This window comes from Nicotiana tomentosiformis, chromosome 11 (genome assembly GCF_000390325.3).
Source record: "Nicotiana tomentosiformis chromosome 11, ASM39032v3, whole genome shotgun sequence".
Taxonomy (NCBI): domain Eukaryota; kingdom Viridiplantae; phylum Streptophyta; class Magnoliopsida; order Solanales; family Solanaceae; genus Nicotiana; species Nicotiana tomentosiformis.
Genome location: NC_090822.1, coordinates 22964499 through 22990032, shown reverse-complemented (window position 1 = coordinate 22990032; position 25534 = coordinate 22964499). Strand labels below are relative to the sequence as shown.

At 39.5% G+C, this 25534-nt stretch overlaps 1 protein-coding gene across 4 annotated transcripts in view; it reads right to left on the bottom strand.

The window, feature by feature from the left end:
• Positions 1–25534, bottom strand: part of LOC104116166 (CBL-interacting serine/threonine-protein kinase 24-like) — a 46376-nt gene that overhangs the window by 6869 nt on the left and 13973 nt on the right. For 3 of the 4 annotated variants that reach the window (XM_070187853.1, XM_070187854.1, XM_009626967.4), the window contains 5 exons: positions 23677–23802; positions 22000–22089; positions 20479–20601; positions 20007–20054; positions 19780–19899 (listed from right to left, as the gene is read on the bottom strand). In XM_070187853.1, coding sequence (XP_070043954.1) covers positions 19780–19899; positions 20007–20054; positions 20479–20601; positions 22000–22089; positions 23677–23802 — 507 coding nt within the window. Of the gene's footprint in view, positions 1–19433; positions 19900–20006; positions 20055–20478; positions 20602–21999; positions 22090–23676; positions 23803–25534 lie in introns of those variants that run through there. The other variant, XM_009626966.4, reaches the window with a different exon arrangement.

Here is a 25534-nt window from a genome sequence, read left to right as displayed (position 1 = left end):
GGACCATGACAGTGGGTCATTTGCCTTCTCTTCCAACCTTTTCTGAGGAGGCGTTAAAGGAAGCTCGAGAATTGAAGACCCTCGATATGGGTGGAGGCTCTAGTGTAGGGGACCCTTTTCGGGATTGCTTTACTGGAGTCGATGATGCCTCCGACATTGGTGATGCTTCTAACCTCCTAGAAGAGGCCCAACGTTTCATTTCTCGGGTAATGATTTTACTGTACTTGATTTCTTCGTTCTTTTCCAAACTTGACTTGTGTTTTTTTCCCTACTGTACAGGCCATTAGCAGGTTTTGAGTCGACCTCAGCCAGTGTGAGGTCGAGCTTCAGAAGGTCTCGGGGGAGAGAGATGCCCTGCGGCTTCTTTGCAGCCAAAAGGACGAGGCTATAAAGGACCTCCAAGCAGATTTGGTTAAGGCTCGTGAAGAAGAGGCCGAACTAGATAAGCAGGTGAGCCTCGTTCTGTTAGAGTATGGGTTTGACTCAACTGTGGAAGTTAACCCTTCGTTATCTCAGCTGCAGCAAAAGGTTGAAAAGATCGTGTTACTTTGGGAAGAAGTCGATCAAATCAAGGCTGAATGTATCCAGTTGAAGGAGACTATCGACCGCCTGGCTACGGAAAAAGAAACTATCTTGGCCAAATTATTATCGGTCGATGTTCAGCTTCGAAGCGTCAAGCAAAAGGGTTCAGCTCAGGCTAAGAGGATCGAGGAGCTTGAAACACGGCTTGCTGAGGCCAAGGCGGAGGTTGAGTCATCGAAAGTCATGGCGGACAAGTCTATTGCCGTGTATCGGGCTGATGCCGAGGCTGCCCAGATGGAGGCACGAGAGGCGGCGGATACTGCCGACACTCGAGCACATTGGGTTGCCGAACTTGCTAAGTGTCGGTCTTGGAGAGAGACCCTCGATACACGCTCGAGGTTTCGACCTTGCTGAAGAGATAAAAAAGGCTAAAGAGCTCGAAGCTGAAGCTGAAGCCTTGGCTTCTGATGGCGATGATGATGATGATGATGGTAGCAAGAGCGGGTACGAAGATGGGGGGGCGTGGAGAAGAGACTGCTCTCGATGATAACCCAGAAGCTTAGCCCTTAGCTTCTTCTATGTTGCATCCATTTATGTAAACCACCATTGTATATATATCTATACAAATATCTTTTTCTTTAACTGCCTTGCTTCGTGAAGATTTCATTTATGCCTTGTGAATGCTTTTATATGCGATTTCATCGAATTCGATCTTCGTAGCTTTTATGAGCGAGTGAGAGATTGTTTCGAACTCGAACTCAAAATATCTTAGCCCGTAGACCTTTTATGATCGAGTGAGTGATTGCTCGAACTCGAAGTAAGATAGCCCTTAGGCTTTAATAATTGAGTGAGTGATTGTTTCGAACTCGAACTCAAAATATCTTAGCCCGTAGACCTTTTATAATCGAGTGAGTGATTGCTCGAACTCGAAGTAAGATAGCCCTTAGGCTTTAATAATTGAGTGAGTGATTCATTCGAACTCGAACTCAAAATATATTAGCCCGTAGACCTTTTATGATCGAGTGAGTGATTGCTCGAACTCGAAGTAAGATAGCCCTTAGGCTTTAATAATTGAGTGAGTGATTGTTTCGAACTCAAACTCAAAATATCTTAGCCCGTAGGCTTTTTATGATCGAGTGAGTGATTGTTCGAACTCGAAGCAAGATAGCCCTTAGGCTTTAATAATTGAGTGGGTGATTGTTTCGAACTCGAACTCAGAATGTCTTAGCCTGTAGGCTTTTTATGATCTAGTGAGTGATTGCTCGAACTCGAGGTAGGATAGCCCTTAGGCCTTAATAATTGAGTGAGTGATTTTTTCGAACTCGAACTCAAAATATCTTGGCCCGTACGCTTTTTATGATCGAGTGAGTGATTGCTCGAACTAGAGGTAGGATAGCCCTTAGGCTTTAATAATTGAGTGAGTGATTGTTTCAAACTCGAACTCAAAATATCTTGGCCCGTAGGCTTTTGATGATCGAGTGAGTGATTGCTCGAACTCGAGGTAGGATAGCCCTTAGGCTTTAATAATTGAGTGAGTGATTGTTTCGAACTCGAACTCAAACTATCTTAGCCCATAGGCTTTTTATGATCGAGTAAGTGATTGCTCGAACTCGAGGTACGATAGCCCTTAGGCTTTAATAATTGAGTGAGTGATTGTTTCGAACTCGAACTCAAAATATCTTAGCCCGTAGGCTTTTTATGATCGAGTGAGTGATTGCTCGAACTCGAGGTAGGATAGCCCTTAGGCTTTAATAATTGAGTGAGTGATTGTTTCGAACTCGAACTCAAAATATCTTAGCCCGTAGGCTTTTTATGATCGAGTGAGTGATTTCTCAAACTCGAGGTAGGATAGCCCTTAGGCTTTATTAATTGAGTGAGTGATTGTTTCGAACTCGAACTCAAAATATCTTAGCCCGCAGGCTTTTTAACCTATTTGAACCATGAAGTAGGAAAATCTTTTCAAAGTGTGAGATATCTGAAATTAGAAGCTCTCCTTTATGTCATTATACATGTGTTTGTATCTTGTGCAAGGATTCGAACAAAACTACGTAGGCATGGTTTGTTTTGACCATTTGGTCCTTACACTTTTCTCTATCAAGACCCTGTTTGACAAGAATTAGATATGAAAACAACTTACTTGTGCCGAACTTGATTTACTCGATTGGTAGCCCCCCAGTATTCGAGGTTGATTATGAAGGATCCTCAGATACTGCTGATTTTGTCCTCGGGTAGCACATAATTGTTGCCTCATTAAAAATCTTGCCGGAAAAAACCCATTTGGGATAAAAACCGAACTAAGGGGAAAACGAGTACAACACACGCTTTGAAACCGGAGGTCTTGATGTTTTTAGTCGAATTCCTGCAATGAGTTAGCGTCCAATGAACGTATATAAATGATAGAGAGAAGAAAATTATACCTTAAGAGTAATATCGTTTGAGAAGCAATATGTTCTAATTGTTTGGTAGTGGTTTTCTATCCATTGCCCCAAGTTTATAAGACCCTTTCCTGATTATATCGAGGACTCGATAGGGTCCTTCCCAATTTGGGCCGAGCTTCCCTTCATTAGGATCTCAAGTGTTGACAGTGACCTTCCTTAGGACTAAGTCCCTGGTCTTGAAATGGCGGAGATTAGTTCTTCTGTTGTAGTACCTCTCGATTCATTGTTTTTGTGCAGCCATTCGAACTAGTGTCGCTTTTCATTTTTCGTCTAATAATTCAAGGCTAGTGTTCATTGCCTCGTAGTTCGATTCTTCCAAAGCATGTCGAAACCTTGCGCTTGGCTCCCCGACTTCGACCAGAATTAAGGCTTCGGAGCCGTATACTTGGGAAAATTGAGTTGCTCATGTACTGGATTTAGATGTTGTCCGATATGCCCAAAGGACTTCGGGCAAAATTTCTCTCCACTTTCCTTTCGCTTCTTTCAATCTTTTCTTCATGTTTTGGATGATAGTTTTGTTGGTTGATTCGGCCTGTCCGTTTCTACTAGGATGATATGGTGTTGATAGTATCCTTTTTATTTTATGGTCTTCGAGAAATTTTGTCACTTTACCGTCGATAAATTGCTTACCATTGTCACATGTTATTTCCGCTGGTATACCAAATCTGCACACGATGTGACTCAGATGAAATCTATGACCTCTTTCTCTCTTACCTTTTCGAACGCCTATGCTTCAACCCATTTAGAGAAATAGTCAGTCATAAACAAAATGAATTTAGCTTTACCTGGGGCCGATAATAGAGGGCCGACGATATCCATTCCTCATTTCATAAATGGCCATGGAGAGATGACCGAATGAAGCTGCTCTCCTTGTTGATGGATCATTGGTGCAAACCTTTGACATTTATCGCATCTTCGAACGAACTCCTTAGTGTCCTTTTCCATACTATCCCAGTAGTATCCTGCTCTGATGATTTTGCGAATTAGTGGTTCGGCGCCGGAGTGGTTTCCACAAGTGCCTTCGTGGACCTCCCGTAAAACATAATCGGTGTCCCCTAGCCCTAAGCACACTGCCAGTGGTCCGTCGAACGTTCTTCTGTACAACGTTCCATCTTCACCCAACGTGAATCGAGCAGCTTTGGTTCGTAGAGCTCTAGATTCTTTAGAGTCTGATGGGAGTTTTCCGTTTTTTAAGTATTCAATGTACTTGTTCCTCCAATCCTAGGTTAAGCTTGTGGAATTTATTTCGGCGTTCCCACCCTCGATTATAGATCTCGAGAGTTGAATGATAGTCCCCGAGTCGATCTTATCCTCTTCGACCGATGACCCCAGATTTGCGAGTGTGTCGGCTTCACTGTTTTGTTCTCGAGGTACATGTTGTAGGGTCCATTCTTTTAAACGGTGTAGAGTTATCTGTAGTTTGTCCAAATACCTCTGCATCCTTTCTTCTCGAACCTCGAAAGTTTTGCTCACTTGGTTTACTACTAACAAAGAGTCGCATTTAGCTTCGATGACCTCTGCTCCCAAGCTTTTAGCTAGCTCGAGACCTGCAATCATGGCTTCTTACTCGGCCTCATTGTTAGTTAATCTAGTAGTTTTGATGGATTGCTTAATAATGCCATCTGTGGGAGGCTTTAGTACGATGCCAAGCCTGTAACCCTTCACATTTGAAGCACCATCGGTATAGAGGGTCCAGACCCCCGTCGATATACCCAATTTTAACAAGAGTTCCTTTTCAACTTCGGGTACAAGGGTCGGTGTTAAGTCGGCCACGAAGTCGACTAGGATTTGGGACTTGATGGATGTCCGAGGCTGATATTCAATATCGTACCCACTGAGCTCAATGGCCCATTTGGCCAGTCGGCCCAATAGCTCGGGCTTGTGCAAAATGTTTCGAAGTGGGTAAGTGGTTAAAACGCATACGGGGTGACATTGAAAGTATGGTCTTAACTTTCTCGAGGCGCTTACCAATGCAAGCTCCAGTTTCTCTAAGTGTGGGTATCTAACCTCTGCCTCTCCTAAGGTCCGATTACATAATAAACAGAAAACTGCGTACCTTGCTCTTCTCGAACTAGGACACCACTCACAGCGATCTCAGATACTGCCAAGTATAGGTAAAGCTTCTCATCTGCCTTCTGAGTGTGAAGTAATGGTGGGCTCGATAGGTACCGCTTCAGTTGTTCTAGTGCATGTTGGCACTCCGGGGACCAGGCAAAATCGTTCTTCTTTCTGAGTAGAGAGAAGAATCTGTAGCTTTGATCTAACGATATTGAAATGAATCGGCCTAAGGCAGCTATCCGTCCGGTCAGCCTTTGCACTGCTTTCACACTATCCACGACGATGATGTCTTTGATGGCTTTTATTTTGTCTGGGTTGATCTCGATCCCCCTTTCTGACACCATGAAGCCGAGGAAGTTGCCTGATCCGACCCCGAAAACACATTTTTCGGGGTTCAGCTTCATGTTGTATTTCCTTAGAATTTTGAACGTTTCCTGCAAATGAGTCAAATGGTCCTCTGCGCGCAGGGACTTAACTAGCATGTCATCAATGTAAACTTCCATTGATTTACCTATTTGTACTTCGAACATTTTATTCACTAGGCGTTGGTACGTAGCCCCTGCGTTTTTTAGCCCGAACGGCATTACATTATAACAATAGGTTCCATACTTAGTGACAAACAAAGTTTTTTCTTGGTCCTCCGGGTCCATGTTAATTTGATTGTACCCGGAGTAGGCGTCGAGAAAAGTGAGGATCTCCTGGCCGGCCGTGGCGTCGATCAAGTGATCGATGCTAGGTAGTGGAAAGGAATCTTTGGGGCATGCTTTGTTTAGATCTTTATAATCTACACACATTCTAAGTTTGTTCCCTTTCTTGGGGACTACAACCACATTGGCCAACCATTCGGGATATTTCACTTCTCGGATTGACCCTATTTTGAGAAATTTAGTTACCTCATCTCTTGTGAATGCGTGTTTCACCTCGGATTGGGGTCTTATTTTTTGCTTCACCGATTTGAACCTAGGGTCCAAGCTCAGCTGGTGCGTTGTTATCGATGGTGAGATCCCCGCCATGTCTAAATGGGACCAAGCAAAACAATCTATGTTATTAACAAGAAATTGAATGAGTTTTTCTCTGAGTTCGGGGGTCAACTCCGTAACCAGGTATACCTTTTTCTCGGGCAGATGTTTGATTAATATAACCTGCTCCAGTTCTTCGATCGTCGACTTGGTGGCGTCGGGGACGATGAGAGCTCGAGGTGTCGGAAATTCTTCCTCGTTATCATTTATTTCCTGTTTTACCGATTCGGTCGAGACCAGTTGCTATGATTGCTATTTGGTTCCTCCCATATTTTTTATGCTCGACCTTTCTGAGGCCGACGTCATTGGTATCGGTGTTATCTCATCGACCGCAAATATTTCCTTCGCAGCATGTTGCTCCCCGTACACTATCTTCACGTCGTACGACGTATGAAATTTCATCACTTGGTGTAGAGTCGAAGGTACTGCCCTCATATTGTGGATCCATGGTCTTCCGAGTAGGGCAGTGTACCTCATATCGCCTTCGATTACGTGGAACTTGGTATTTTGGATGGTTCCAGCCACATTTATGGGCAGGACAATTTCCCCTTTAGTTGTTTCACTGGCCATATTGAAGCCGTTTAAGACCCGAGCTGCGGGCACGACTTGATTCTGTAAACCGAGCTTTTCCACTACCCAAGATCGGATGATATTTGCAGAGTTACCTGGATCCACTAAGATGCGCTTAATTTGAATTTTATCTAATAGGATCGAAATTACCAGAGCGTCGTTGTGAGGGTGAGAGATGCCTTCGACTTCTTCGATTCCGAATGATAAAGTGCCCTCGGGTGCATAACCTCGGGTTCGTTTTTCCCCTGTGGCCGGTATCTTGCCGTACTTGAGAACGAGTTCCTGTGGAATATCGACCCCACCGACGATCATGTGAATGATATGCAGAGGTTCCTCCTGTTTATCTCTTTTGCCAGCGTCCCTTTCTCTGAAGTGATTCTTAGCTCGGTCACTGAGCAACTCTCGAAGGTGGCCCTCATTGAATAGGCGGGCTACCTCTTTGTGATGACCCAAAAATGTCATCTTTAAAGTTAATTATTAATTATGTGTTCTAAGACCTCGAAAAGCACTATTTATCATTCCTCGAATTGTATGCGCAATCCGTACAATTTTTCGGAAAGTTTTTATGTGAAAAATGGATTAAAATGTGAAATAGAGCCTTAAAACTCAATTGAGATGACTTTGGTCAACATTTTGAGCAAACGGACTCGGATCAGTGTTTTGACAGTTCCGATAACTCCCTATCGTGATTTGAAACTTGGGCGGATGCCCGAAATTTAATTTGGAGGCCCCTATCTCAAGTTATGACCATTTAACGAAAACTAGTAATTTAAAGGCTAAAGATTTCCAAGTTTGACCACGGGGTTGACTTTTTGATATCGGGGTCGGAATACGATTCTGGAAATCGAAATAGCTCCGTTATGTCATTTATGACTTGTGTGCCAAATATAAAGTCATTCTGGATTTATTTAACATGTTTTGGCACAAGATTTGTAAATTGAAAAGTTTTGAAACTCAAAAGTCTGAATTAAGGTGTGAATTGTAATTTCAGCGTCGTTTGACGTGATATGAGACCCCGAGTAAGTCTGTATGATGTTTTAGGACTTGTTGGTATATTTGATTGAGATCCCGAGGGCCTCTGGTGGATTTCAGGTGGTCAACGGAATTTAATTTTGGTATTTCAAGAACGTTCGACGTCATTTCTTCAACAATAAGTGGTATCCCATTAAGAAAATGAATTCCAAATTCAGTTTTGATGCAAGCATTAGATCCGTATTGAAATTTGGGAGTCATAGCAAAAAGAATCGTCGAATTCGGACATCGTATGAGAGAGTTATGCCCATTTTCGTGTCGGGAAAGATTTTTCGTAGCCGCCAGCGTCCAGGGTAGCGTGGGGCGCTAGCCCTAGCATTGGAAATTATTAGTGTTCTGGAAAGTGCGCCACAGGGGCACTCAAAAACGCCAGAAACCCCATAAAATGGGGAGTTTAGCCATTTTACTCATTTTTGAGTTTGGGGAACTCGGTTTAGGCGATTTTCATGGGGGAAAATTAGGGTAAGTGTTCCTTATCCTATATTGATTATATTTCATGATTCCATACTCATTTACATCATGAATCCATGAATTTATGGAAGAAAAATCAAATTTTTACCAAACCTTCCAAAAATGTAAAACGAAGATTTGAAGGTCAATCCGATGTCGGAATTTGATAATTTTTGTATGGTTGGACTCGTCTCGGAATGGGTGTTCGGATTTCGTAAGTTTTTCCAAGATTTGAGATGTGGGCCCCACTATCAATTTTTAAAGTGAATTTCGAATTTTTATCTGAAAAATTAGTAAAATCATATGGAATTAATTCCTACGATTTTTATTGAGTATATCGAATTGTTTGTGAATAGATTTGAAGCATTTAGAGACAAATTTAAAAGGAAAAGCTGTGGTCGAGTAATTTATTAGAATTTGCAAAGCGAGGTAAGTGTCGTGGTTAACCTTGACTTGAGGGAATAGAACCCTTAAATTATTTGTTATGTGAAATGCATGTGAACGACGTATAGGCGAGGTGACGAGTGTCTATACGTCGTCAAATTAATTGTTTGTGTATTTACTTGAAAACTCATAAATTGTTTTAAATTATGAATTAATTGTTATAATAATTGTTTCTCTCCTATTCTTTGCCAAATATTAATTCTTGAATTCCTGTATTAATTGTTACATGTTATTTGAATTATGTGCCTTAATTGTTAATTGACATTTAGCATATTAGATATTAAACTGCATATTTTTATAATAATTTGCTATTTGCCTTTGTTTGTTTCGTAATTAAACCATAATTATTGTATGCTTGTTGTCTTATAATTTTTATTAATTGTTGCATTTATTGGGAAAATTCTTCTATAAGAATTGGTAAATGAATATATTGGAGGAGCGGGTTGCACGCCGCAACAGGATTGATTATAATGAATATATTGGAGAATCGGGTTGCATGCCGCAACAGAATTAATTATAATGAATATATTGGAGGATCGGGTTACACGCCGCAACAGATTTATTAAAAGTCCATATTAGAGGATCGGGTTGCACGCCGCAACAGACTTATTAAAAGTCCATATTGGAGGATCGGGCGGGTTGCACGCCGCAACAGACTTATTAAAAGTCCATATTTGAGGATCGGGTTGCACGCCGCAACAGACTTATTAAAAGTTCATATTGGAGGATCGGATTACACGTCGCAACAGACTTATTAAAAGTCCATATTGGAGGATCGGGTTGCACGCCGCAACAGACTTGTTAAAAGTCCATATTGGAGGATCGGGTTGCACGCCGCAACAGACTTATTTAAAAGTCGACATACACACACACACATATATATTGGGGATCGGGTTGCACGCCGCAACAGACTTGATTAAAAATGAATATATTGTGAGAGCGGGTTGCACGCTGCAACAGAATTGAATGTGAATATATTGTGAGAGCAGGTTGTACACTGCAACAGAATTGATGGAAATGATAATAGGTTATGACTGCTGAGTTGGCTTCAATTATTATAAACGAGTTACCCGATTTATGTCTATTATTGTTGTTGTTACTAATATTGCGTACAGAAAATGTAAGTGACCCGCCTTAGCCTTGACACTACTTCGTCGAGGTTAGGCTCAACACTTACCAGTACATGGGGTCGGTTGTACTGATACTACACTCTGCACTTCTTGTGCATATTTTGGCGTTGGTCCCGGCGGCGTACCATCGACTTGCTCGGATTTCAGCTACTCGGAGGAGACTTGAGGTATAACTGCATGGCGTTCGCAGTTCTGAAGTCCCTGTCTATTTTACTTTAGCTGTGTGTTTATTTCGAGACAACTTGATTTTATTCAGACCTTTATTTGTATTATTCTAGAAGCCCGTGCACTTGTGACACCAATTGTGGGATGGTATTTAGACACTGTTGTTTTTTATGGATTATTTCACTATATTTCAAACTTTGCTTCCGCTTTTATTTCCTTGATTATTAATAATTTAAAAATTATTTAAAAAATTGGTTAATATTATTCTAACGTTCGCTTGCCTAGCAAGTGAAATGTTAGGCGTCATCACGGTTCGAAGGAGGGAATTTCGGGTCGTGACACTCTTCTCTCAATTGTCTGCATTCCTCAGTCATGTGGCCATGCGTACCATGATACTTGCACATCGAATTCGGGTTCCTTTGGGAAGGGTCGGTTTGCATGGGTCTGGGCCCCCTAGTATCTTTGATTTTTTCGATCGCCGATACAATGCCTGATGCGTCGACGCTGAAATTGTACTCCGATAGCCGAGGTGCCTCCATAGGATCGGCATATTTCTCAAATCCACTCTTGCTCATAAGCCCCCAAGAATTTTGCCCTCGATCACTCCTTCGATTGTTCCGAGCGATATTGCGTGTTGAACCATTGTTCATCCGTTCTGCGACGTATGGTTGATATCGGTGTTTGTTCGACCTTTGTTCTCTGTCAATCTCCCTTTGATTTTTAATAGCTGTCCTGTTCTGATGCATGGATCCAGACGGAGCTCCCAACTGGTCATCTTCGACCCTGATTTTCGACTGATATCGGTTGTGTATATCCGCCCAAGTTATTGCTGGATACTCATTCAAATTTTGCTTCAGCCGACGTGATGCTATTGAACTTTTCTCGTTCAACCCTTGGGTGAAAGCTTGGACGGCCCAATCGTCTGTAACCGGTGGCAGTTCCATGCGTTCCATCTAAAATCGGGATACAAATTTCCTTAGCATTTCATTACCCCTTTGCTTTACTTTGAAGAGGTCTGATTTCCTTTGGGAACGAATCTGCTAACATGGAAAAAGAATCGATGGAATTTGGCGGCAGATTGTGATACCAAATCATCTCTCCCTTCGAGAGGGTCTCCCCGAACTTTTTCAATAATACGGATTCGATCTCATCTTCCTCCAAATTGTTACCCTTGATGGCACATGTGTAAGAGGTGACGTGTTCGTTGGGATCGGTCGTACCGTTATATTTGGGAATTTCGGGCATACAGAATTTTTAGGGATTGGTTTTGGGGATGCACTTGAGGGAAAAGGCTTTTGTATGAATTTTTTCGAATCCAGCCCTTTTATCATTGGTGGAGCTCCCGGGATCAGATCGACCCTGGCATTGTATGTTTCCACTATCTTGTCATTAGCTTCAACACGTTTTGTGAGTTCCTCGAGCAATTTAGTAATTTCGGGAGTGGTCCCCGATTCTTGCTCGTTTGACTTCACTATGGCGGGCTCCGTTCTGGGGGTGATTTCTTGAAGCGGATTTGGATCTGGCCTGCTTTGTATATGAGTTTGGCTCTGCAACTGAGCTATCGCCACTTGCGGAAGAGCCACTTACGAATTGACATCTAGCGGTACTTCGGCTCGAATTTCAGGTACTGCGATTCGAGCTTCAGTGCCATCGCCAAGTGGCTTTCCGGCCTCGGGTACCAAGTTGTTGGTTTCATCTTGAAGTCCGGTGTATATTGCATATTTATATCAAACAATCACTGTTATCCTTAACCCCACGGTGGGCGCCAAACTGTTTACCGGAAAAATCAAATAAAGTTAAGTTTGAATATAGTTCTAAAGATATGTGATATAATTTGATACAAACCGTATAGAGAAATCGTAATATCTACGTTCTTGACTATGAGAATGAGAATAGTGAGCAAGAAGAATGAGTAAGATAAAGTAAAATGAGCACAAGGGGATATCTTTCAATATAGGAAGTGATCTTTTGTTACAGTGCGTAAGATGATCTTATGCTTACAAGGATTCCCCCTTTTATAGTAGAGGGATCCTACTTTATTCACAATAAAAAATATATATAGTGGAGAACCCATGATGAATTGTCTCTTCCTCGATTCCCGCCAAGATTCTCGCCCTTAGTGCGGTTGCAACGGCTCTTGTCCGCGAGCTCGATACTGGCTCGAACTCGTTATTGGGTCGAGCCCTCGGCTTTGGCTTGAGTTCGACCTTCGGGGTGGGTGTAGCGCATTTCCGACCACCCTCACGTTGCCTTGCGGATCGACTTGGTCGTGGGCTCGATAATAGTATCGAGCCGACTCCCCGATAAGTCTTTGGAACTTGAGGCTCGTTTGTACTGTATTCGGGACTCATCCCAAAATCCCACTCCGGTTGCTTACCATTCGGACTCGATCGAACGTAGGAATGCCGAAATCTATTTCGACCGTATACAGATACGAAGGAAAACATTTTTCGGAAAATATTTTCTAATTTTTCCATGTTTGGTTGGGTTAAATGTTTTGGAAAACATTTTCCTTATGAACTCATTTTCCTCCAATTGAAGGAAAATGTTTTCCTTATCAAGAGAAGGAAAAATATTTTCCAAAACTCCTTCTCAACCTTCCCCTCCCTCACCCACCCATCCCATACCCTCACACCCACCCACCTAACCACACCCCCTCTCTCCAAAAAGGCTTTTTCTTTTTCAAATTTCAATTTTTTTTCCGTCACCACCCACCCTACACCCCCTCGCAGATTTTATTTTTTTACTTTCTTTTTTGTAATTTCAAATTTCTGTTTTTCGTTTTTTCTGCACCACCCACCCCTCCCCCACCCCCCCACCCCGCACAATTTTTTATTTTATTTTTTTATATATTTTCAGTTTTAGTTTTTTCATCTTTCGATTTACAGGTTCGAAATTTTACAAGTTCCAAAGTTATGAGTTCAGAGATTTATGTGTTTGGAAGTTTATGGGTTTAGAAATTATAAAGTTTACGGGTTCGAAATTTTGCGATTTCGAAAGTTTAGCGGTTCAGAAGTTTATGAAATTTGTGGGTTCGAAAGGTTGTTGATTCGAAAGTTTATGACTTCATGTTTATTGTATCTAAATTATTTATGAATACTCTTGAAAAGTTATTTTCCTTAATTTGCGTACCAAACACCGAAAAATGAATAAGATTACTACTTGTTTTCCAAGAAAATATTTTCTTGAAAAACATTTTCCACGGAAAACATTTTCCGTTATATCTAACACACCCTTTATTTGTTCACATTTTCCATTTAGTTTTTATCTTTTTTTAATTTTATTCTATGTTTTTTTATTAACTTTTTTTTATTGTCGTGTTCAAATAGTTTTGCACTTGTCTTTATGATTGATAGCAACTTTACGTTAAAGGTAGGTTAGTACCTACGACCTTAAAATCCTGGATCCGCCACTGACTTTGTTACATTACTAGCATGAACGACATTCAGAAAAAGTACAACTAGAGAAAAAGTACAACTCGTCGTATGGTCATATACGACGAAGACATAAAACCGTTAGGCAATTACTCTCTAGAGGAATTATCACAATTGACTATGTAAAGTCAAGTGATAATGTGTCGGATCCACTTACAAAAGGCCTAACTAGAGAGGTAGTTGAGAAATCATCAAGGGGAATGGGGCTATGGCCGAGAACAAGTCATTGTGGCGGTAACTCTACCTAGAAGACTGGAGATCCCAAGATCTAGGTTCAAAGAGATCAAACAAAGTCATTAATGACGGTTCAACATTGTCAAATAAAATTTTAGTCCATTCTCGTGATGAGACAATGTTCAGTACCAAGGATAAAGCATTAAGGCTTTTTAATGATTTCTAAATTTGATACGGGGTATATCAAATAGTGTATCTACAGGATGACACGTTTAGGAATCACCTATTTAAGTGTGAAGTGTGAGCCGCTTCAAGGAGAACTTTGTAAGGCCAGTTCTCTACGCACTTATGAAACCAGGCGGTGTTCATGGCTGAAACGAACACAACAATGAGAACCAAAGACGGTTAAGGGTTGATTGTGTGACTTATGGTTGTCTAGGTATACACCAAAGATCGACGGTTCAAAGATATCAAATCTACCGATTGACCGAGTATATCCGACATAAGTTTACTACGGAAAGTTCAAAGGGAAACCTACTTATCCAGATGCAATTAATCCTTGCTTGTAAATCACACAGTTTTTCATGCATACTTCCGTGATATAGCCATTCCCCATTCATGTGGGGGATTGTTGAGATTTTATTTTTAAGATGTAATATTCTTAAAATGAGAGTGAATGGGAAATGGAGGAAAAATGAAATTTTGAGTAAAATTTTAAGTTTCCCCTCTTAACAATGAGACATTGTCCCATATTGGAAGTGGAAGACATTTTTGGTGGGTATATATATAATTGCTCTTCTTGTAGCTCTTAAAGAGTTAAGAAGAAAGCAAGCCTCGCGCCGTCGTCGTCGCTCGCTCGCTCGGCTCGGCTTCGGCTACGGCTACGGCTACGGCTTCGGCTTCGGCTTCGGCTTCGGCTTCGGCTTCGGCTTCGGATTCGGATTCAGATTCGGATTTGGATTTTGATTTGGATTTGGATTTGGTCAAATGATCGATTGATTGATTAATTTTTTGGACCAAATTTATTTGTTAATAGTAAATATTAACGTAAGATTATCCGTATTTGTAACGGATATTTTCCAATCCGTGTATTGATAATTTGGCAGCCGGATAATGGTCTTCCCACCATGAAGTGCTTGCTCCACAAACATGTAATGCTTGCTCCACCATGAAGGGTGGACGTTTGGTCTTGCACTCCTTCTTGGCTGCTATATATATGAGCAGCAAATGTTGAAGAAAGATACTCAACTCAACATACAATTCGCTCAACAAATTGGCTATACATTGCACTCCTTCCTCTCAGAACTTCCATACGTTTTTCTGAGTATATACTCCTTCGTTCTGCATTGTTTTTTAACTTCAAACAAAGCAACTGTAAGTGTGATTTGCTACCGAACTTTGTGTTCGCCGAAACACTGGGGTTTGAAGTACCGCTACACCAGTGTGTTATTCGTTCTATCCTGGGAGGAAATAATCCATTACCTTGGGTACTAGGAGGGGATTAAATTCCTTAAGAAAACACTGTGAATTCAGTGGGCTCGAATTTATTATTATTGTTTCATTACGTTAACTTATATTTTGCAGAATTAATATTTACAAATACAGCAATATTGACCGGGAATAACAATCTTAAGAAATTTAATATTTATTTCTGTACTTGTGTTATTCTTATTATTCTGCAAACTAAAACCTTTGTGGTTTGTGTACTCCCGTTTTGGAGAGTTAAGCCTTCGTGGCGTTTTGTTGGATATTAAAATCTACGTGATTTTTACTCCAGTTTGAAAACGTGTATTAAACGTTTGTTTGTGTCATTCTTTTACAGAAAAGATGATGACTGAAAACGAAAACCAAGCTGTTCCGATGGCGACTGCCAACGCAACGACAAGCCGAACACCGGCGTTGGCACCGGCAGAAAAACCCGGAAAATTTTTCGGGATTGATTTCAAATGCTGGCAGCAGAAGATGTTCTTCTACTTAACTACGTTATGTCTACAGAAGTTCATCAAGGAAGATGTTCCTGATCTGCCGGATAAAACTCCAGATAATGAACGCTTTCTCGTGATTGAAGCGTGGAAGCATTCTGATTTTTTATGCAAGAATTATATTCTTAGCGGACTGGATGATAATCTGTATAATGTATACAGTAGCATGGAGACATCCAAAGAATTGTGGAATGCGCTTGAAAAGAAATATAAGACTGAAGATGCCGGGATGAAGAAATTCGTTGCCGCAAAATTTCTGGACTACAAAATGATAGATAGCAAGTCTGTTATTACTCAAGTCCAGGAATTGCAAGTGATTATTCATGATCTACTTGCTGAAGGTCTTGTAATCAACGAAGCATTCCAAGTAGCAGCAATGATTGAGAAGTTGCCTCCGTTGTGGAAGGACTTCAAAAATTATTTGAAACACAAACGAAAGGAAATGTCCCTTGAAGATCTCATTGTTCGGTTGAGAATCGAAGAGGACAATAAAGCTGCTGAAAGGAGAGGCCGTGGAAATTCAACAATAATGGGAGCAAATATTGTTGAAGCTAACAAAAAGAGGAAGAAGGCTTCTGGTCCGAAATACAACCCAAGCAAGAAGCGGTTCAGTGGAAACTGCTACAACTGTGGAAAAACCGGACACAAATCTACGGAGTGTCGTGCTCCGAAGAAAGACAAGAAAAGGGGTCAAGCAAACATGGTAGTAAACCATGATGATGTTGATAACTTGTGTGCCATGCTCTCTGAATGTAACTTGGTGGGAAATCCTAAACTGTGGTGGTTTGATTCAGGAGCCACTCGCCATGTTTGTGCAGTTAGAGAGGCTTTTGCTACCTATGCTCTTGCTGAACCCGGAGAGACAGTTTATATGGGAAATGCTTCAACAGCAAAAGTTGAAGGATATGGGAAGGTATTTCTAAAAATGACTTCTGGCAAGGTCATGACTTTGAACAATGTCCTTCATGTTCCCGAAATGAGAAAGAATTTAGTCTCTACTGGACTTCTTGTTAAGCACGGTTTTAAGTGCGTTTTTGTATCCAACAAGGTTGTAATTAGTAAGAATGGAATATTTGTGGGAAAAGGTTACCTCACCGAGGGCCTTTTCAATCTAAATGTAATGGTTGTTGAAAATAATAATAATATTTCAGCTTCTTCTTACTTACTTGAGTCAAATGATTTATGGCATGTACGTTTGGGTCATGTCAATTATAAAACCTTGCGGAAAATGATTAACTTGGAAGTACTGCCCAAGTTTGAATGCGAAAAATCAAAATGTCAAATATGTGTGGAATCTAAGTATGTTAAACATCCTTATAAGTCAGTTGAAAGGAATTCAAATCCTTTAGACTTAATTCACACAGATATTTGTGACATGAAGTCAATACCATCTCGCGGTGGAAAGAAGTATTTCATAACTTTTATTGACGATGGTACTCGATATTGCTATGTTTACTTACTGAATAGTAAAGATGAAGCAATAGACGCATTCAGGCAATACAAAAATGAAGTTGAAACGCAACTTAACAAGAAAGTAAAAATGATAAGAAGTGATAGGGGTGGTGAATATGAATCTCCTTTTGAAGAAATATGTTTAGAATATGGAATTATTCATCAAACAACAGCCCTTACACGCCCCAATCTAATGGGATTGCGGAAAGAAAGAATCGCACATTAAAGGAGATGATGAATGCGTTGTTGATAAGTTCTGGTTTGCCACAGAACTTGTGGGGGGAAGCCATTCTTACGGCTAATCGAATATTAAATCGAGTGCCCCATAGCAAAACACAATCCATTCCTTATGAACAATGGAAAGGAAGGAAGCCCAACTTGAATTATTTTAAAGTGTGGGGGTGTTTGGCAAAAGTGCAAGTTCCTAAACCCAAAAGGGTAAAGATAGGACCGAAAACCGTTGATTGTGTTTTCATAGGATATGCGACAAATAGTAAAGCATATCGATTTCTGGTTCATAAATCAGAAAATCCCGACATTCATAATAATACGGTTATAGAATCAGATAATGCTGAGTTTTTTGAAAATATATATCCGTATAAAAAGGAATGTGAGTCGTTTGGTGAAGGATCTAAACGACCTCGGGAAGAAACAAAAGAAAGTACATGTAATCAGGAGAATCCAAGACGTAGTAAACGTCAAAGAACGTCTACTTCATTTGGACCAGATTTTGTGACTTTCTTATTGGAGAATGAGCCTCAAACATTTAAAGAAGCTATGACTTCTTCGGAATCATTGTTTTGGAAAGAGGCAGTCAATAGTGAAATAGAATCCATATTGAACAACCATACATGGGAATTGGTTGATCTTCCTCCTGGAAATAAACCTTTGGGTTCTAAATGGATTTTTAAGAGAAAAATCAAAGATGATGGCACTATTGATAAATTCAAGGCAAGGCTCGTAGTCAAAGGGTATAGACAACGAGAAGGTCTAGACTACTTTGATACATACTCTCCAGTTACAAGAATTACGTCCATACGGATGTTAGTAGCATTAGCTGCAGTGTATGGTCTTGAAATTCATCAAATGGATGTTAAGACGGCCTTCTTAAATGGAGAGTTGGAGGAAGAAATTTACATGGAACAACCTGAAGGGTTTGTGGTTTCAGGTAAAGAAAAGAAGGTATGTAGACTTGTTAAGTCTCTTTACGGACTAAAACAAGCACCCAAACAATGGCATGCGAAATTTGACCAAACAATGTTGTCAAATGGTTTTAAGATAAATGAATGTGATAAATGCGTGTACATTAAAAATGTTCCAAATCACATAGTCATTGTTTGCCTATATGTGGATGATATGTTGATAATGAGTAATGACATTGCCAACATAAATGCTACTAAGCGTATGCTCAATAGCAAGTTTGATATGAAAGACTTGGGAGTTGCTGATTTAATTCTGGGAATTAAGATCAATAAGACTCCTCAAGGTCTGGCATTGTCACAATCTCATTATATTAAGACAGTACTTGAAAAATTCAAGCACTTGGGCTTTAAAGTTGCAAAGACTCCAATTGACGTGAATCTTGCATTAGCAAAGAACAAAGGCCAAAGCATATCACAATTGAATTATGCTCGTGTATTGGGATGCTTAATGTATATCATGAATTGTACACAACCAGACATAGCTTGTGCTATAAGTAAACTGAGTCGATATACGAGCAATCCAGGCCAATCTCATTGGATGGCAATGAAACGAGTTTTGGGATATTTAGAACATACCCAGAACTTTGAATTGCACTACAGTAATTTCCCTGCGGTGATTGAGGGATACTGTGATGCAAATTGGATCACCGGTTCAACTGATTCTAAGTCCACGAGTGGATATGTATTCACTATTGGTGGAGGAGCGGTATCTTGGAAGTCGTCCAAACAAACATGTATTGCCCGCTCTACAATGGAGGCTGAATTCATAGCCTTAGATAAAGCCGGTGAAGAAGCTGAATGGCTCCGGAATTTCTTGGAAGACATTCCATTTTGGCCCAAACCGTTGGCACCAATATGCATACATTGTGATAGTCAAGCGGCAATTGGAAGGGCTGGGAGCGTCATGTATAACGGTAAATCTCGTCATATACGACGAAGACATAAAACCGTTAGGCAATTACTCTCTAGAGGAATTATCACAATTGACTATGTAAAGTCAAGTGATAATGTGTCGGATCCACTTACAAAAGGCCTAACTAGAGAGGTAGTTGAGAAATCATCAAGGGGAATGGGGCTATGGCCGAGAACAAGTCATTGTGGCGGTAACTCTACCTAGAAGACTGGAGATCCCAAGATCTAGGTTCAAAGAGATCAAACAAAGTCATTAATGACGGTTCAACATTGTCAAATAAAATTTTAGTCCATTCTCGTGATGAGACAATGTTCAGTACCAAGGATAAAGCATTAAGGCTTTTTAATGATTTCTAATAATTTAAGACGACGTATAAACGTACAAATAATTAAAAAGCAAATGGTTGGTCACTACGACGTATAAACGTCATACATAATGTAAGTCGACGTATAAACAAATGGTTGGTCACTACGAAGCATGTTTTCATGTCACATGTATCCAATCAACAAAAAAGGGAGAAAAAAAGTAGAAAAGAACATAAGCACAGAGACAGGCTAACTAGCTTGCTTCTTAAAGGAAAACACTACGCTAAAGAAATTATAGAAGAAACCTTTGCAGCTTCCATCAACCCCCTCTCTTATTGCACAAATGAAAAGTTTAAAGCAAAAACCAGGAAAAATAAAAGAGAAGGAAAGAACAACAGATATATGCAGTAGGAAGAAACAGAAAGACTGCATGACACGAAACTAAGGTTTGCTCGACCTTTTTTTTGTTCACTGAAATAATCACTGTACCTGACGCCTGTCAAATAAGGCTGCTAAATTCAACCCCTGAGATAGTGTGATCATCTCGAATGCATTCATTATCAAGGGGCCACCCTCACTATATTCAGATTTCTTACTTACAAGTTCCTCCTGCAAAATTGAAGATGCAAGAGATATCAAATTTAGGCACAGAATAGATGAGAATAATTGCTAATTTCTCCCCAAGAAAGCGTCATTATCTCAAATGCATTCATTACCAAGGGGCTACTATCACTATTAACAGATTTCTCGCTTACAAGTTCCCCCTGCAAAATTGAAGATGCAACAGCATATTAAATTTAGCCACACAGAATAGATGAGGATATTGCAATACGGAGTCATCAGTTATCATTGGATCTATCTTGATACTATAAGAATTCTCTTAAATTTAATACTCCCTTTGTTCCATCTTGTGTCTTAGTTTGACTAGGCATGAAGTTTAAGAATGTAAAGAAGACTTTTGAATCTTGTAGTCTTCAACTAAAGGTGTGTATAACATACCAAAAAAACCTTTGAACCTTGAGGTAAAATGGAAATGTTGGAACTAAAAACTTATCGAAAAGGTATTCTTTTTGAAATGGACTAAAAAGGAAAGTAGGACACATAGATTGAAAGGGAGTATTATACTTATCTTCCAAAATATACAATGAAAGTTGATAAATATGCTATAATAATAAAATGGAATTCCACCTCAATATCGTCAAACACAGCACGGACATCATCAAGATTCACTTGTTCGTCATCTTTAATCCTGAAGGGCAAGTAGTCTTTTCGGAACCAAGAGTCTCTTTTTATCCCTTTAATCTTGATCCGCTGCATTTATATGGTTCTGATTAACATAGATGGTGGCTATAGAAACATCAAAACTGCTCTAGTTTGCAAAAATCATACTGTAACTTCTCAAATTTACCGAGAAAAGACAGATGAGAAAAGTAATAGAGTTATTCTATTGAACAGAAACAGGAAACTCTCAGTAGGCATGCATTAAGTATGGCTTACATATGCAATTATCAGAAGGAACTGTAAGCAGAGAACTCATGAGAGATTTTTTTTTTTTTTTTTGGTTTGAGAAGGTAACGTATCGGCAAGCTTAAAGTAAAGACGAGCAACTAAACTCAAACAATTCATGTGTACATTACTAGGAAAAAGAGCTTTGCCCCGTCAAAAGAGTGATGTGTTGCATAAGTGATTAACGATTTTAAGAAGAAAATTCACCCTCCATATGTATTACATTTTCATAGATTATCCAGGCAGAAAGCAGCTAAGCAAGTTTGCAGTATCTTTTGACAGCATTTCATTTTTCTGTATCACAACATCCTAATTGTTTCATTCAATCAATCATGTCCATTAACTGCATATCTTCTCCTCTTGATAAAAATAACTTGGATATGACAAACATTCTGTTTCACTTCAAGTGGGGGCGTTCTGTACTTAGTTTGCTAACTTTAATAAGCATAACAGTGAGCATCATTTAAAGCATGTGATATAGCTTTGGTAGAAAATGAACAAAGGTTTAGGTGGGAAAAAAAGAGCAGAAGGAAGCGGCAGAAAGGGGTGACCACCACAAGTTTGCTTGGGGAAGAAAGGGGAACTTTCGCTTTGTCCTCAGCAATTCAGATTTGTGAGTGATCGATAGTAGAGTGGTCTGGAAATAGGTTACTGGATCGAGAAAGACATATTTGAGCATTAACATAACATTTGAACCATGGTAAACTTCTTCAGAGATCTATCCTTCACAAGTCACAGTAATAATTTAATTTCATTTCCCTAAAGAGATCAGAAAGAACAATATAGAGTCAAGCTTTAGCACGTTTGATAACAAGCTGAAAACATAAGGAGGACAAAGAATTGAAAGAAGCGTAGTATGATAGACACGAAATGCATCTCTAACAATCAAACCATCTCCATCTAGCTAAAGCTTCTTGCTGGATTTAGTATTTAAGGCGTCCATAAATTGTGGGTCATTTTTTACTTTTTTTGATTGGACAAAAGATGAAGTCTAGCCAATGGTTCATCAAAACGCAATAAGAAGGACGCATTACTCCGGACAAAATTTCGAGAATCTTTTTATTATGCTACGTAAACAGCATGTCTGTAGTGCAGGGGGAGATCTTCATTCTAGGTGGCCTACCATCTTCAAGTTTCTTCTGAGCGACAAAGAAGCATTGCGATACCATAGCTATAAGATGGAATGGTGATCTCTACACTCACAGTATCAGGATTTGGGTCAAGAATTTTTCTTATCAATGACACTGCACCAGAAGAAAACCAAGAAGGACAGGAGAAATCAGCTGCATTGATCTGCAACAATAGAAAAGCCAATTAGAAATTTCATGGAGCACAAAAGCAATGCTCAGAATAATGAGGAAGCAGCGAAAATTTTCAGATCCGCAACTACATAAAATTTTAAAATGCTTGAAATGAAAATAACTAAAAGAAGAATACAAATGAATAAATTATATTTCCTCTATCCCATTTTATGTAACAGTATTTTCATTTTAGCTTGTCTCAAGAAATTGACGCTTTTCCATATTTGGAGACTATGAGGGTCATTTGGTTTTGCATTTAATTGTGCAGAGATTATAATACAAAGGTTGTTTCACTAGTAAATAGTAATGTAGAGATTGTTAGTGGTGAATAATAATGCATGGATTGTTATATGGTGAATAATAATGCGGGGATTGTTATGTAAGGATTATCACTTTAAAGGCATTATGCCTTCAGATATTCTTATATATTGCTATTACATGTATTCCTTCTATCCCATATAAAATGATACAGATTCACATATAAGTTACACTTATGCTAGTAAGACGTCCCTTCTTGTCTATATTTTCATTAATGCGGTGCTTATGCTTTCCTGAGCCGAGGGTCTATTGAAAACAACCTCTCTATCCTCACAAGGTAGGGGTAAGGTCTGCGTACACACTACACTCCCCAGACCCCACAGTGTGGGATAATACTGGGTATGTTATTGTTGTTGTTATGCTAGTAAGACGGCGTTTGGTTTCCAATATTAACCTTCCCATAACTCATTCGGAGATTAATGCCAGAAACCAAAAGTGTATTAGCTATACAGATATTATATTACTAATGCAAAGTTTTATAATGGAAACCAAATGTGGTATAAGTAATACCGAAGTTTATACCAGGATTAAATATCCTTATCCCACAAACCAAACAACCCCTAAATGATAATACTTCTAACTCGCCCTTATTGACATTACATGTTAGGACCTACCTGAATAAAAACTGATTTTCCATTAGGAGAGAGAAAGATAAAAGGACACGTTGAGCCCTTATCATCTCTCATTTAATTGTTGGTAGCAAGTGAACTCCATGTCTAGTCAACACCGTCACATAAATCGGACGGAGTGGGTAACAGATAAATAACAAGTAATAAACAAAGAAGTAAGTAAGTGACTCATGTAGACACAAACTGAAAGTCATTAAACCATAATCACTAGGCAAAGCCAGTCCTCGAGACTCACTTAATCACATAGAGCTTACCCTTCACAATTCTCAACTAATCTTAGCAGTTGATGCTTGATAGAGGTCAAAGAACTGAATAAGAAAATGACAAGAAGACTATATATGTTACAACCTGTAGCCCTCAGTACAACAATTATGCCTTATATCAAAACTAGTTGAGTTCAGTTATATGTAACCATACTCTATAATTTGTCTATCAAAACAAGTAGGAGTTCTCTAGAGGAAGAACCTAGAATCCTCAGACTTATCCATATGAAACAAAACAACAATTGCCCCTAATATAATCCCTTAAAACCCCGTTAGAATCTTCCCGCTGTGTAAAGCATAAAGCAAAATAACTTCACATAATACATTTATGAACCATTTATCTCATTACATATGCAAGACGGCATCTACCTTTGAAAACAAGGTAGGAAGGTCTATTTCATCAAATGGAAGATATCTCGACATTAAGACAAAAAGGATGACACCACAGGACCATACATCAACAGCAGCACCGTTATAACCTCGGTTACTTAACACCTGAAGCATAAGTAAAATTAATAAGTCAGACACAGCAGAATGAGCTTAATTGCATTTTGTTGAAGAAAGAGGTTTCAAGCAATCTAAACTGTGTTCACAAATTGACAGAGTCCCAGTGGATTTAAACTTGATGCAAACCTTGTATATTAAACAAGTAACAGAGATTATGATACTACATGAAAAGATGGATAAAGACACACATTACAGAATATTACAACAGGACTCTGAAAGGAACTATAAACTCAGATTCACCCTCAACTTAGAAACTGTTGATTAGCATGATCCAAGGAGATTTGATTTAGGAGATTGTTGATTAGCATGATCCAAGGAGATTTGATTATATTTAGGATATATGATTTGATTTGATTTGATTTGATAGCTTGATTGATTATATAGATTTATTTTATTTCTTAATTAGCATTAGGAGCTTTGTACAAATTGCCTTGCTCATGGGATGTAAACACATACAGAAATATAAGAAGCCTTTTCTTCTTCTCAAAATCTACATGGTATCAGAGTTATTGCTGCCTTTTTGAGGTGAGTTATCTCCCTCACATCACTAGGGTTCTGTTTTTATCAACGAGGTCGAGTTTTCTTTCTTGGTGGCTGCCCTCAACACAAACTCCTTCTGGTCAAGTTTGTTTTTGGACTTTTCTTTTTTATTGGGGTCGCTAGAACATTCCGAGCCTATCCCTACCAGTTTTGATTTTTTCGTTCATCGGAGTTAAGGTTCCGTCGAGACATATTTGGTTTCCAGCAAGGCAGATTATTTTTGAGCAATTTTCTTAAGATTTCATCCTAAATGGGCAAAAATATGGAGACATTCAAGGAAATGGTTTCTGGAAAATCTTGTCTTCGGATGAAATTTTAGTTTATCCGTCGCCTCCTAGACAAACGTGACTCCGCTAATGGTGCCATATCCAATCATGTGCAATCAGGTACCGCCTTTGCTGCTCACCTTAATTCTTGGATTGTTGATTCTGGTGCAAAGAGACACATGACATGCTCTTCTAAAGGCATTCAAAACTATTCTCCGTATCTCAAAGGAGATAATGTTAAAATAGCCAATGGTTCTTTAACACCTATCTCTGGAACAAGTTCTGTTGTTTGTACTCCTAATATTAAATTATCATCCGTGCTCCATGTCCCTGAGTTCCCTGTCAATATTTTATTTGTTAGTGCCATCACCAAATCCTAAACTGTAAAATCGAGTTCTTTCCCGATCATTGTATTTTTCAGGATCTTCAAACAGGAAAAAAGATTGGCAGTGGTAGATTACGTGATGACTTGTATATATTAGATGGAATTCAAAACTCTGGTTAAACCTTTTTTTGGGGAAAGTAAGGATGTCAACCAATAGACCCTTGTGGAAACAGCCTCTTGCAGAAATGCAAGGTAAAATTGCGTATAATAGACCTTTGTGGTCCGGCCCTTCCCCGGACCCCGCACATAGCGGGAGCTTAGTGCACCGGGCTTCCTTTTAAGGATGTCAACCAAGAAATAATACAACGTCATAGACAGTTAGGACACCCATCATTCTTCGTTTTGAAGAAGTTATATCCCGATTTGTTTTCAAGGACTCGATTTAAATCTTTGTTCTGTGATGCGTGTGCAATATGCCAAGCATACTAGAAACTCTTATTATATGAGTGATAATAGAAGGACAACTCCATTTATGACTATTCATTCTGATGTATGGGCTCCTACCAAACTGTTTTTTTGTCTGGTAGTT